This window comes from Hypomesus nipponensis, chromosome 5, assembly GCF_054491055.1.
Source record: "Hypomesus nipponensis isolate SF chromosome 5, ASM5449105v1, whole genome shotgun sequence".
Classification (NCBI taxonomy): Eukaryota; Metazoa; Chordata; class Actinopteri; order Osmeriformes; family Osmeridae; genus Hypomesus; species Hypomesus nipponensis.
In genome coordinates, this window is record NC_140365.1 from 6,831,269 (window position 1) to 6,844,189 (window position 12,921).

The following is a 12,921-nucleotide window of genomic DNA, read 5'->3' on the forward strand; positions in this document are numbered from 1 at the left end:
TTACGGTCGAACCACCCTTTTCAGAAACTGGAGTTCATTTGCTCTCCATCTGCTGAAATGTAATCAAACATCTCCATGTTTCCCCCACCCATGCGCACACCAGGTGTCCTCTTTGAAAATTTAATGTTGTGCCTTGTCAAAGTAGCCCGCAAAGACAAACCGGTATTGAAGCTTGACGCATTAATATTACAGTACATTAATCAAATGAGAGTACCAAGGCCGAGTCCCATTGTGTTGCTGCTAAGGTTTGTGTGATAGACCTAAACATGTGACATGAGCACAAACACAAGCGGTATGGGTCCCCTATGTGTAGACAGTATCACTGGTTGGCTATCTTTATCTCCCTCCCAACAGCTTGCAAACACACACACACACACACACACACACACACACAAGGTCACCCAGAATGAGTAATGCATGCTATTATATGGTTAACTAAATGGTTCATTGGAAGTTCTGATAACCTCTCTGGCTCCAGCAATTTCACTCTGCAGGGTCACTCATTTGAACTTTTATTGACACCAAGCCCTCTCATTACCTCCCACTGTGACCTTAAACACTCGTGGATGCTTCCAACAAGGCTTACCTAAAGTTCCCGTTGGAGTTGAAGGGAGGAGGAGGAACGATGCCCTGTAGCATGCATCTATAATCAGTGTACTTTTACAGAAGGTTAACCAAAGGCAGTCAAATGCAAAAATGACCCCAGAAAATCTCAAAAGAACACTAATTCTGCAGCGAGTGCTCTGATGTGATACTGTAGACCAGGCCTAGACATGCAGAATGGTTTGACAAACATAAATCCTCGGTCAACTATACTGTAAAAAAAACTTTTCCTGTGAAACTTGAAGGCTTTTGGCACTATTAGATTGGTTGCATTACACCTGTACTTGAGTTATCAAATCAGTGACAACCTCTATTTGCCACAGCCACACGTCCGTAACTGCTGTGCCCTGCACGTCTGCTACTTTGTTTTCCCCACATTACTGAGGGCCACCATCACGGATGTCTGTACGATGACGGCGGCCATGTTTGATGTGTGATCCAAACAGATTGGGGAGCAGCTGGTGGACAAAGAGCTAATGACTCCACAGTGGTCTCAATGTGAGCCCCCCTGGTTCAGGCAGTTTCAACCCTCTAATCAGTTTAATGTACATGGACATCTGTGTATTTGAGGAAATAGAGAGACAGGCAAAGAGGAGGTAAGTCCTGCACTTCATTTGTTCCTAAGTTGTTCATACATATAGAAGAGAGAAGAGAGGGCTATGTTGTGAACATTTGGTTGGTAAAGAAGTTAAAAGCTGTATTTAATTTCTCAGACCTAACCACCCATCTTGTAAATTATCACAATTAGTAGACAGAGGGATTAGCAACAGTAAGCCTGATCAATCCCATTAGGCACATTAACAATACCTTGAGTGGTTCCAAGAACAAAACGAATGTGCAATTCATCATGACATGACATGTGTCCTACCAAAAACATACTATAAGGATGTGGGAAAAACATCATGAGTCTCACTCATTACTCCTCAAGAATACATTGGGGATTGAAAACACAAACAAGTTCTCAACAAGTTCATTTAGGGACACCAAGCAGAATGCTCAGCTTCCTCGTATCAGATGTTCCAAGGCGCTTCTTCAAAATGACCAAACCAAAGATAAGTTAGGACGGCTGGGGTCAAGGCTGATGTTTTGTGCTACAGTACACAGCATAAAGAAAATAGTCTTAAGCAGTAGTATTAAGCAGTAGTATTGAGCAGCAGTATTCAGCAGTGGTATTAAGCAGCAGTGTTAAGGGGGAATGTAGTTCCGGTCACTGTACTCTGTGTCCAGTCTGCAGTCATTCAGTAGCAGATGTGAGACAGGATATTGACCACAACTGTCAAAGACCCGGTGGTCAGACATGAGCTACATCTTAACAAACAGCTTAAAACATGCCCACCCACCTACTCAAGCACAAACGTACAATACACAGTCAAACGCACACACACAGTCTCAGCAGGGTGTGTGTGGGACAAGTCTGGTCCTGAATTTGAGACAAGCAATTACACGGTAGACTTAACAGGAAGGCCAGGACAGAGCAGAGATTTTAGAGTAACAGGTTTTTAACCTACAGGAGAGGAGGGCAATGTCCACACACACATACACACACATGCACAGGAGTTGGGTTACCCTTGGGGCACAGCATTAGCAGAAGTAGCTGACTTAAGGAAGTTCAGCTGGCCACTAGTGTGTACAATTTGCAGACACAGAATAGAGTTGTCCACACACACAGTTGTGCACAAAACAATACTGTGTAAAATACTGTATGGCACTTGGATTTTTGTCAAAAACCTTTAGTAAAAGATTTCCAGGCTCTCACAGCTGCTTGTTTGAACTGCAGATGAAGGAGGACACAAGTGGAGAAAAGCTGAAGAAAGAAGCAATTAAAGCAGTGAGGGGCCTTGTTTAAACAGGGAGTTTGATTGTAGCCAACCATGGTTAATAAGGTTGGTTTTTAGTCCCAGAATTTTTTACAACCCATCTGTGAAATCACAGGCCATTCTTAGTCATTGTTAGGGGTTGAAGAAGATATTGAAACAAATCCATCTTTGTGTTTACCCTGTCATTCTCCTAACTGTTTCTGATAACCCAGGTCAGGCTCCAGTCATGGTCAACAAAGCTTCTTCCCAGGATGAGGAACCACCCCACCCACCTCTCTCTGTCTCTCTCACACACACACACATATACACAAACACTCACACACACAACACACTGACACACAAACATTACACACACAGTCCCCCCCCCCCCCCCATGCCCTGGCCTATGGTCTAGCCCTCCTTAGGAATGCCAAACAGCACTTGTGAGAAAGAAACACAGGGTCTGCCAAAAGGTACACACCTACAGGAAATGACTGGTGCCTGGTTTGTATTTTCCAGATCCACTGTTTGTTGAGCTCTTCACCTGCCTATCTGAGCTTCAGCAGAGTTAGCTGTACCAGGTCATATAATTGGTCTAAACTTGCATCTTCCAAACGAAAGAAGAAATGGGTAGAAACAGAAAACACTGATTGGTGTTTATTGTGGTTTGGGCAATGTATCCTCTTTATCCAGCCATCTATTCTCCATACTGTCAGTACTGTGAGAGGTCAGCCTTTCATAGATGGTTTCCAGAACCTCAAGGCTTTGTTTGCTGTTTGGCTTGTTTGCTGGCACTTTTGAGTATTCTGTTTGGGCCATGCTGGTGGAGCTTCTCCGAGTTCTAGCCCAGGGAATGTAGATGTGACCTTTATTTACGACTCTGGAGCAGCGGATGGACGTTTGTGGCTTTAGGGGGAATTTGTGGAGAGTGTGCCTTACCTTCTTTGCATAATGATTTCCAGACGATCTGCTTGTTGCCTTCTTGTCATGCCACAGGCTTGTCCTGCAGCAGACCTCGGTGTTATCCCTTTGACAGAGACATCATCGAAAACCTTATATGGTTTGGGTTCAGAGCTTCAAACATATTCAGTCAAATAAAACTATTGCGCCACTGTGCAGCCCTCGTCTAACCTACATGGAAATTTTATATTGCGACATAATGCAAAAATCAAATCTCTCCTACAAAGGAAATTGAATCATAGGTGTACAAATGTTAGTCATTACATTCAGCATATTTTCACTGGTGCTTTGCATGCTTCACCACTGTCAGTGACATAATGTCTTGGTATGTTCCTTATTGTGCTGCCACTGGAGCGGAAGATTCTAACCGAAGCTTCAGAGATGTTTATTTTCTATTGATTTGTGGGCTGCAGGCTTTTTTGTCATTTGAACTGCCTGTCAATTTACATTTAACCATTTTGTTTGCTTTGAGTGGCATGCCTCAAGGCCTTGGTGAGGAAGAAGAATCTTCCTGTCAGGAACTACATGTGCTTCTCAAACCAGTTTGCGGTGTGGTGATGCATGCTTTCTGGCTTTAAGTGGTCAAATACGATTTAGCCTGAAACGCGAAACGAGGACCTGGGGGTCTGGATTCCCTCTCTAAGCTGCTCTTTGAAGAGATGCCATGCCTCTGCTCTTCTCTTGATGACTTCAGCACATGTCAGAGGAAGTGTATTTTCTAGTACTCCCTGAGTGGTACTAGTCAAGCTCTCTTTCGAGAACAGCCATAGCGTGAAGGTATTTTAAAGTCAAAGAGTGTACCCAAGCCTAAGGTCACTCGGAACAGCAACTTTTGTGGGTTTAACGTTCAAAATGTCAATGGGAGATATTGCTTAATCATAAATCAGAGGCATGCATATGTAAGCTGGATGTGCGTGTGTGTGTGTGTGTGTATGTATTCCTCGTTCCAATATTTTATTACTGTGGGAATTCTGGGAATACATGGAGGGTGTTTTCCAGTCCTTGTGTGGTATACAGTTGGTCTCCATGTTCCACATGCAGGCAAATGTACATAGGCTGCTTGACTTAGACTGTACCACTTGGGACCTGGTATTTCCGGCTATCATGTTTTTGTTTGAAACTCGTAGCGCTTTTGTGATTGATTGTATGAACCAACACAACTGGAACACATATCATTAGGAATCTCAGTCACTGGCTTGGTTCTGTGATCTGCAGGACCTCTACAGGGAGTTTGCCTCTGACCCGGGGTCAGTGGTTATTTTTAGTTAGGGGCCAGCCTCTGCTTTGTTTTCACCCAGTTTGTCACTAATGTGATTGGTGACAAACTGGCTTGAATGTGCATCTGGTTTCACGTCCTGTCCTTTCAGGAAGGATCTGAGTCAATATTAGTAAAGTCATAACTCAGAGAAACGCTGAACAGTAAGGAATGCCTGTGTGACAAGGCCCTTTCTCAAACGACCCACATAAACAAATGCCCTTCCACACAAACACGCATTCAAGGTGCCATGCATGCTTAGCACGCACACGCTTGCGAAAAGAGAGGGAGTGGAAGTGTAGGTCATTATCAGGACCAGATTACCAAGGTAAATCTATTAATCAAATCCAGAGCAAAGAAAACTGTGTCTCAGAGGTTTAACTCTGCTATCTGCCAAGGAGTGCCTCAACAAGTTGACTGAAAGGATCTACCAGCGCACTGGTGAACAATGACCAAGTCTATTGTCTGAAAGGGAGTGTGAACACCACTTTGTCACTTCTTTCCCCAGGGAACTCATTTTTTCTGTGCTGACTGACATCTCAGGTAACCCAATCCTCCTGGTGGAGCGTTCCGCCCTAGCTCATGTGCTGGACAAGTCAGACCTGTGGAGGTCTCTGTCAATGTATGCCCTGTCCTGTGTTCTGGAGCCCATGTGGAACAAGAGGGTCTGGAGAGGATTGGTGGAAGTACCGGCGAGCTCCCTGGTCCAGCTGACTGGGTTTGATTGGAGGGTTGAAACCCTATGCCCCCCGTGTGTGTTTGTCCCAACAGTCACGGCTGGCTTGGCAATACGGTGCATCTTTGACCCTTTGGCCCCACTTGTGCATGACTAACCAGACAGAGCCAAGACAAGCTAACTCCAGCATATGGAAAGGTTTGTGACATCTGGAACAACTTACCTCCAAGTAAATGAATGGCTGGGTGTGGACGGGATGCCGGATTTCTATTGATATCTTTTTTTGTTGTTGTGAGACCCCGAAGAATTGCTAACCGATGCTAAACAACAATGGCAACATACTTAATGTACTGTCATCACGACTCATGACATCACAATATGAAACAACCAGTTAACTCTTGCCCCAATTATCATTTTTCACATTACTATTCAGTTTCTGTGAATCAAGATGCTTGAGATACCAAACATTCAGTTTCATAGCTTACATATCAGTTTCAGAAGTGTTCTCAGGCCTCTGCTCTGTTGTAAAAATACCCGATGGCATGTTATTGTTTGTAACTGACAACAGTCAGGGAATACCTTCGTGTTTAGCCAAGGGCAAGCACTGCCAGTTGTGTCAAAACAGTTTGATTCATGACTCAGATTATTGCATTAGGTGATGCTTGCTTACCTTTGATAGGTAGCTGCAGGAAGAGGTTATATAAGCTCAATGACGCATCACATATCAATCATCAAAAATAATACAAAATATTGCTTTGAAATTGCACTGGAAAAATGACCTTGTCCAAGAAGTTAAGACATCTTTCTGTTCAACAACAAAAAGAAGAGACACCTACTGACTGAAGCCGAGTGTTAAGAACGTTAGATTGAAATATGACAATACCAATGTTATTTCTGTACAAGTGTAACAAATTGAGTCAATAGAGAAGCTACTAATGACCATAACCATCATTTAGCTAAAGACCTGTCATTCTCAACCTTCTGTTTGTAAATTAGCTAAAGCAACATTGTTACAGTTGGGGAAAATGTTGTAAAGTATGATCAATCCACTCTTTCAGTTAACAAAGACAAGACAGATTACACTCAATATTTATGTATTTATAGAGTACATTTAAAAACCATAGTTGACCTAAGTGCTGTCAAATGAGTTTTACATATACCCAACTTATTGTCTGGAGGTGCAGTGATGTTTCCTTTATGCAGTGTTTTGGCGCCACCATGTGGCAAGTGGGGTGGTAGCCTTGTGGAGGTCAGCAGTACCCTCCCACACTTGACTGCAGCTCAAGCTGGCTGGGGTGGCCAGAATGTCCAGCCCCTTCACTCATCAAGCTGCTCAACCTGAACCTACGTATCCTTCCACTCGGGGGCCCAGTTCTACGTTACCTCTTAAATCATTAACAACTACACCAGACTAGAACATGCCCTGAGCCTCCCTTGTTATCTTGGTGATGATGAACATGAGGGTGTATCTATGGCAGTTGGTGCGTGCAGACTTCTTTGATAACACAACCATTAGACGTAATTGACAGGAAGTCTGAGAAGTTCCTCAATTAAGACTAGTGAATTCCAGGAACAGAAAGCCTAAATTAAATGTAAAGTTGTTTGGTTATGACTAATTAACCTGTCTTTTTTTTTATACAAGCCTTAGTGTGAACAAATGATGCTGCCTTCAGACCACAGTTCATATTCATTTCAAAAGAGGGAATCATATTTTTATAGTTCAGACACAAAAGACCAGACCTCCATTTAAGTTTTTACAAACATTTATTCCTTTGTACACCTCCAGCAGAAGTTTAGATGATGCCAATCTAGGAAGAGAAGAGAATGGTTGTTAGTGCTGAGAAGCTGAATCCCTAGAACATACTTTGCCTGGAGCCTGGCATCAGTGGTTCCTTTGAATGCATCACAAACATTCAGACAGTAAATTTATTTCTATCATTTGCACAGAATGTTAATCAGGGGGTGAATTAAGTACTTAATTCAAATGTGAATCAGTTTAGAGCTGGTTGGTCCCACCTTGTTGGCAACATCCAACGCATCGTAATCTGGAGCCAGACGAACGTACGCCTTCTTCTCACCATCAGGCCTGGAGAGAGAAGGAGAAGTTAACACACATCCCTTCATCCCTTTCTGGGTTGAATAGTTACATTTCCCATGGGTCAGTGGTTCCTTTGACATCATCACATATCAGACATGTCAATGTTAACATCATCCACACAGGGAATTAATCAAGCTGAACTTCAAAAGGAGTCCAGGAACTCCCAAGGACAATATAAATTGTTTTTATATTGTCTACAACCCTAATCAAACATGTTCATTGAGGCATGAATGGAGCCCGAACCCATTCACAAAACAATGGCAAATTTGATCCTGTACAAGAAACCAGTATACTATTCATTATATCTAAACAGTCATTAAAAAGGCATCCATCTCTTGACTGGGACAATATCGAAAGTTGTACCTGATGAGTGTGTTGACTTTGGCTACATCGATGTCGTACAGCTTCTTGACGGCGTGTTTGATCTGGTGCTTGTTGGCCTTGACGTCAACGATGAACACCAGTGTGTTGTTGTCCTCGATCTTCTTCATGGCAGACTCCGTCGTCAGGGGGAACTTGATGATGGCATAGTGGTCCAGCCTGGACGGAGAGAAAAACATGCATCAGACCAGGGCCCCAATGCAGTGCCTTGCCTCAAACTACTGACCTGTCAGTCTATTGGGTGCATCAGTAATACATAGAACTGGAATCACGGCATTTCATACTTTGATCGCTGTTACCATCATTTGCACCAAGCCGAGTAAGATCAAAACACACGTCTGTTTATGTGACCATAAACGGGTCTATGTTGTGTTTCTAGTGGAGTGCTTCACTCACTTGTTCCTGCGAGGTGCGCTCTTGCGAGGGTACTTGGGCTGCCTGCGGAGACGCAGGGTCTTGGGGCGGCGGAAGGTGGGAGATGTCCTCATCTTCTTCTTCCTCTGGCTGTGGACGCCCTTTAGAACGGCCTTTTTGGCCTTCAGGGCCTTAGACTTGGCCTCAGTCTTGGCAGGGACCGCTGCGAGAGCAAATACAATGGGTCAGATAGGCAAGTCATCATCCAGTTTGATCCATTTCTTCTCGTGGTCATTACCTTAATGGATACCAACCCTAACTCAAGACTAGTAATTTTACAAAATACACATGGTGCATCAGCTCAATAGGTCATATCATGGTATAATCATGCTTTGATCGCTATAATAATCATCACGTGCACCGTAGGAACTGCAAACCCTGAGAGAAACTGCCTTATTTCACCACCGTCAAAATCGCACTGTTGCTGAAAACCAAGGTTCGAGCATCCAAGCTAGCGCATGGCTATCTGCAAATAACCAGTTAAATAACCTGCGTTTATAATCTCACCTTAAGGCCATGGTCCTAAACATACCTTCTTAACAATCTAAAACATCTAGGTAGTTACCTACACACTATGTCAGTAAGAGATGGAACACTCATTCAACCATCTTGGCAAACTTAACACGCATTCACGTGTGGATACTGAATGAAGGCCTTGCACGCCAACCGTAGCAGTGTTGCTGTTTAGACCACCACTAGCAGCATCATTTCTGAAAAACGGCAGCAGTTTCTGGCCAAATGTTGAACTTACTAACGTTGTCTACACAACATTTAGTTAGCTGATCAGATATATGTTTAACAGCGAACGATACTTGGATAATAAACTGGCTAGCCTAGCTTAGCTTGCTAGCGGACTGACATGATGCTCTTTTAACGTCAAGACAGGGCTTCTTTAGAGTAAGATTTAAGGTACACAGATCAATAATTTCTAACAATTATACACCCCTGACACACATCGGTACACGTGTGTATTGAAAACGCACATACGTGTCCAATTTACAATATATATCATTAAATATATGTACTGGTTTACGGACCTTCCTTCTTCACCTTCGGTGCCATGTTGAGAAAGGAAGAGCAGTTGGGGTTTCCTCCGCTATAATGCAGGGGTGAGATATTTCCACGGACGTATCGCGATATTTCAAATGTATCTTGGCACTTGTAATCATACTTCGAATTGGAACTTTCGCAGACATTTAGGACAAATAACTTATATTGACTTCTCTACTTCTACACTCTTTGTTTAGGACTTAATATGAAAGACTTAATAATACAACCATCACATTACATCATTGTAGTATAATTTAATGTATGCATTTCATAAATTTAATTTGACTTGACCAACAGCATTTTCTGTTCAAGTTGGCAAGTTAAATAGCATTACATGTACTACTACATTAAACAGTATGTTTTTACAATGTCTTAACACACATTATTGGTCATATATTCCATTAAAATTAAACCCCCAAGTGAGGCTCAAAGTCTTGAGACACTTAAAAAGAGTCAGCAAACAGGTCTTGAGACAAATCACATGCATCACTCAGCTCATGCAGTGAACCCTCTAATAGAGACAAGCCAGGGTCTGTAGCAGTCCTTTCATGAGATCCCTTCCTTTCATTGCGACCTAGTTCATCACGGTCCATGACAACATAGTTTTCTATCAGCCTTTGTTTCAGTCCTGACCTGTATTGTTGATGGGCTGTAGCTCTGTCCTGTAGGGCTCTTTCACAGCTTGAGCTGGATTTGTGTCTAAGACGAACTGAGCGCCGGACTTTACATGTAGGGGGGATTTCAGTGTCGATATCGAACGTGCTCAGACTCGAGTCACACACTCCTCCACTTTTCGTCCTCCTCTTTGGTGCTCCTCCTCCGGGTGTTGTTTTGTGTACCCTCAGACACTGCTGAGCCAGCACAAACTGTCTCGGCTCCACCTTCCAAGGTGTCCTTGTGTGGGCTTTGGGCGTGTGTCGACCGCTGTCCGTTTTGGATTCTTGTCTGTTATTAATGTGGGTTCTTGCAGCGTGTGTGCGGCTGCTACCTCTAAAAAAGGGTACCTTGACAGAACCTGTTCTCTTACCCATAGGCGTAGACTGGGAGAACGGGACAAAGTCGGGAGAGTGCAAACATTCAGATGTGTACAATGCACCGTCTACACTGCCATCCAAATCTAGTGTATCGGGTCCACCCTTTGGGTCTAAATTAGTCTTAGACGTGATGGCGTCTGGGCCTGTTTGAGAACAGTGAAAAAGGTCTGCTGAGCAGTTGTACTCATCATGTGATCCGAGCTGTTGCTCACTATCTTGGCCACACTCCCCAGTCAGCTCTGGATTTATAGCTTTGATGGGAAACACACTCTCTGTCGAATCTAGACCACGGCAGGCCTGCCAACTGGAATGGCTGACATTAGGGTTTTTGATGACGAGAGCTGCATTGGTAATATCTAGCAAAGCCCCGTCACAGGAAGTGGCGGAGGATGGTGTGTTTTCATGAGAATCAATTAAAGATTTCCTAGCACCCGAGCCATGTGATGAGATGATATTTCTTTCCCCATTTTCCGTCATTACATTTGGCTCCTTTTCACGGAATCGGTCCAACTGTCCAGCTGCTTCACGCACAAATTCCCCAAGGCTCTCGGAGAAGGGCATGTCCTCCCAAGCCACTGAATCTGACAAAGAACTGCTGTTCTCCTCTACATGCTCCACCCTGTCAAGACACTCCCTCGCCACGTTGCTCATTGGTTGATTCCCACTGTGGACAGGCACTGGTGGAGCAGGCCGCGCATGTGTGGTGGTGGTGTGTACAGCCGATCTGTGGACAGGCGATTCAGGAGATGCCATGTAAGATGGCAGAAGATTCCAAAAACTGTTTCCATCCCAGGAGATTTCGTCAGGGCAGCAGGTTGATGTGGGAGGTGACACCCTGTTCTCAGAATTTTCCTTCTCTCTGACGCTGTCCAGCCAATCAGAAGGCTCCTGGCGCTGGGCGTGTCTTTGCTTGCCTGTGAGCTCTCCTCCATCCCCCTCAAAACTACAGCCCTCATCCTGCTCCGCTGATGAGGTCACCAACCCTAACGACTGTTGCAAGGGTGGTGTGGGCGTGAGAGAGTTGTTGTGGCACTGTGATGGGGAGCACAGGCAGGAGGGCAGGGTGGTGTTGAAGCTGCAGGGCGTGGAGGGCAGAAGCAGCAGGGAAGATGGTAGGGGTCTGAATGTAGCACAGGGGTCAATGTTGATCACTACATGCTGAAGGAGACTCCTGTAGTAACTGACCACAGAACAGCCTGGGGCAGCAGCACACGGGAGAGTAATCTGACTGGCAATGAAGTGGCTTGCTTCTTTGTTGGAGCCCAGCAGGGAAGAACGAGGGCTTGAATGGGGGCTAAACAACCGGTCGCTATCAGCTACCTATAGGCAGACATTGAACAAAAAGGAAATATTTACAGGGGAGGTGTAACCCTAACCCCAAAAAATTTAATGAATGTGCATGCAGGTTGTCATTTATTTTGTTTTTTTGTGATGCATTTATTTATTTAATGATAAAACATTTAATCACACACAAGTTATGTCAATACCTTGATCCCAAATATAAAATGTCTTCCAACAAAGCAGTCCTTCACAGCCTTGACGAGTAATGTGGCCTGGCTGTGTCCACCATGCTGCTCCTCAGATCCCTCTACAAGCCTATGACAAAGATGCACAACCATCACCGTCAATAACACAATGAGGACGTTATTGTCTTCGTCAAAGCCAGGGATACTGAGATGTTTCCATTATTTTATGTTGTTTTTACCTCTGCAAATCAGAAGCAGATATGCCAAAGAATGGGTTTAGGCAACTTCCAAACACTGTCACTCCAAATATATGGGTATTTTTGACCACACTCAGGGAAAGTCGATACCTGTAGTTAACTTGCTCTTTCAGGTAGCTGTGTCCACATTTTAAGCATCTGCATGGAAAAGCAAACCATGACAATTAACTAGCAAGTGATGAAAGTGTAAATATAGGTTAACAGAACATATCATAGCTATGCATTTCTGCCATTCCAGCTAACATTTGAACTTACCTTGCAGTGTCAGTCGGATGTATGTTTATCCTAGAGAAACACCCTTCGCAAGATGGATAGTAAACGCATGTATCTCGTAGGGATAGTACTGCACAATCTACCAGAGCCCTCCTAACTGGCATTAGCGCCCTTGGGATGTCTGTCTGAGCCAACCTCACAAATCAGAGACCCCAACACATTTAGGGGTATTGAGATTAGTTTTAGCCAAGTACCCGGCAACCAGACAAAGTTGGTAGGAGAGAGTGCCCCACATTTTTGCTGTTGTTGTTAGCTTGCTAGCTATAGACAGTAAGCTAACCACCAATGTACCTCGAGTAACCTGTTGATCATTCCAACCCAGTACAATCAGCAACAACCTAACAAGTCAACGAAACTGCAATGAAAAGAGACCACTAAACTGTCATCAAAGTCATTTGTTAAACGTTAAACTAGCGAATAATACATCAAAAATAATTGGGGCAAGCTGAAGAAGCCAAGCCAGCCTGGATTCAAAACTGTTTTCCGGTTAATTTCTTTTCATCTTTTCAAAATAAAGGTCACGAGACAAACTTTTCGCTGTGCACTTTAAATGTGACAAGAAAAACATCCAGTGTATCATTCTGTAATATACGTACATAAAGTACAAAATCTTAATGTAAAATAAATACATATTTGAACTATTATACACATGAGGAAA

The 12,921-nt window shown here is 43.7% G+C and overlaps 2 protein-coding genes and 2 non-coding genes across 5 annotated transcripts; all 4 read right to left on the reverse strand.

The window, feature by feature from the left end:
* Positions 1-7,035: 7,035 nt before the first annotated feature.
* On the reverse strand, positions 7,036-9,363 carry rpl23a (ribosomal protein L23a). Its single transcript, XM_084698453.1, has 5 exons — positions 9,221-9,363; positions 8,166-8,346; positions 7,752-7,928; positions 7,307-7,376; positions 7,036-7,098 (listed from the first exon to the last, which is right to left on the reverse strand). Exons 1-5 carry the CDS (start codon positions 9,243-9,245, stop codon positions 7,084-7,086), a joined length of 468 nt encoding a protein of 155 aa, XP_084554579.1. The 5' UTR covers positions 9,246-9,363; the 3' UTR covers positions 7,036-7,083.
* On the reverse strand, positions 7,168-7,235 carry LOC146288204 (small nucleolar RNA SNORD42). The gene has a single exon (XR_014758176.1). It is a non-coding gene; the product is annotated as a small nucleolar RNA SNORD42 (small nucleolar RNA).
* On the reverse strand, positions 8,474-8,545 carry LOC146288205 (small nucleolar RNA Z17). Its single transcript, XR_014758181.1, has one exon. It is a non-coding gene; the product is annotated as a small nucleolar RNA Z17 (small nucleolar RNA).
* A 109-nt stretch (positions 9,364-9,472) lies between the features above and the next one.
* Positions 9,473-12,765, reverse strand: ddias (DNA damage-induced apoptosis suppressor). 2 transcript variants are annotated; one of them, XM_084698452.1, is made up of 4 exons: positions 12,246-12,765; positions 12,081-12,128; positions 11,755-11,863; positions 9,473-11,587 (listed from the first exon to the last, which is right to left on the reverse strand). In XM_084698452.1, exons 1-4 carry the CDS (start codon positions 12,365-12,367, stop codon positions 9,677-9,679), a joined length of 2,190 nt encoding a protein of 729 aa, XP_084554578.1. In that variant the 5' UTR covers positions 12,368-12,765; the 3' UTR covers positions 9,473-9,676. The 2 variants fall into 2 exon arrangements, with proteins under 2 accessions (XP_084554578.1, XP_084554577.1); XM_084698451.1 differs by having other exon boundaries at positions 11,973-12,128.
* Positions 12,766-12,921: the final 156 nt, after the last annotated feature.

Coding starts and splice junctions, on each gene's coding strand:
- rpl23a (XM_084698453.1), bottom strand. CDS start 9,245: ATGGCACCGAAGGTGAAGAAGGAAG. Junction 8,347..9,220: donor ACCGAAGGTGAAGAAGGAAG/GTCCGTAAACCA, acceptor TTGCTCTCGCAG/CGGTCCCTGCCAAGACTGAG. Junction 7,929..8,165: donor AGCGCACCTCGCAGGAACAA/GTGAGTGAAGCA, acceptor CTCTCCGTCCAG/GCTGGACCACTATGCCATCA.
- ddias (XM_084698451.1), bottom strand. CDS start 12,367: ATGCCAGTTAGGAGGGCTCTGGTAGATTGTGCAGTACTATCCCTACGA. Junction 11,864..11,972: donor TCTGCTTCTGATTTGCAGAG/GTAAAAACAACA, acceptor TCTTTGTCATAG/GCTTGTAGAGGGATCTGAGG. Junction 11,588..11,754: donor ATTTTATATTTGGGATCAAG/GTATTGACATAA, acceptor GTCTGCCTATAG/GTAGCTGATAGCGACCGGTT.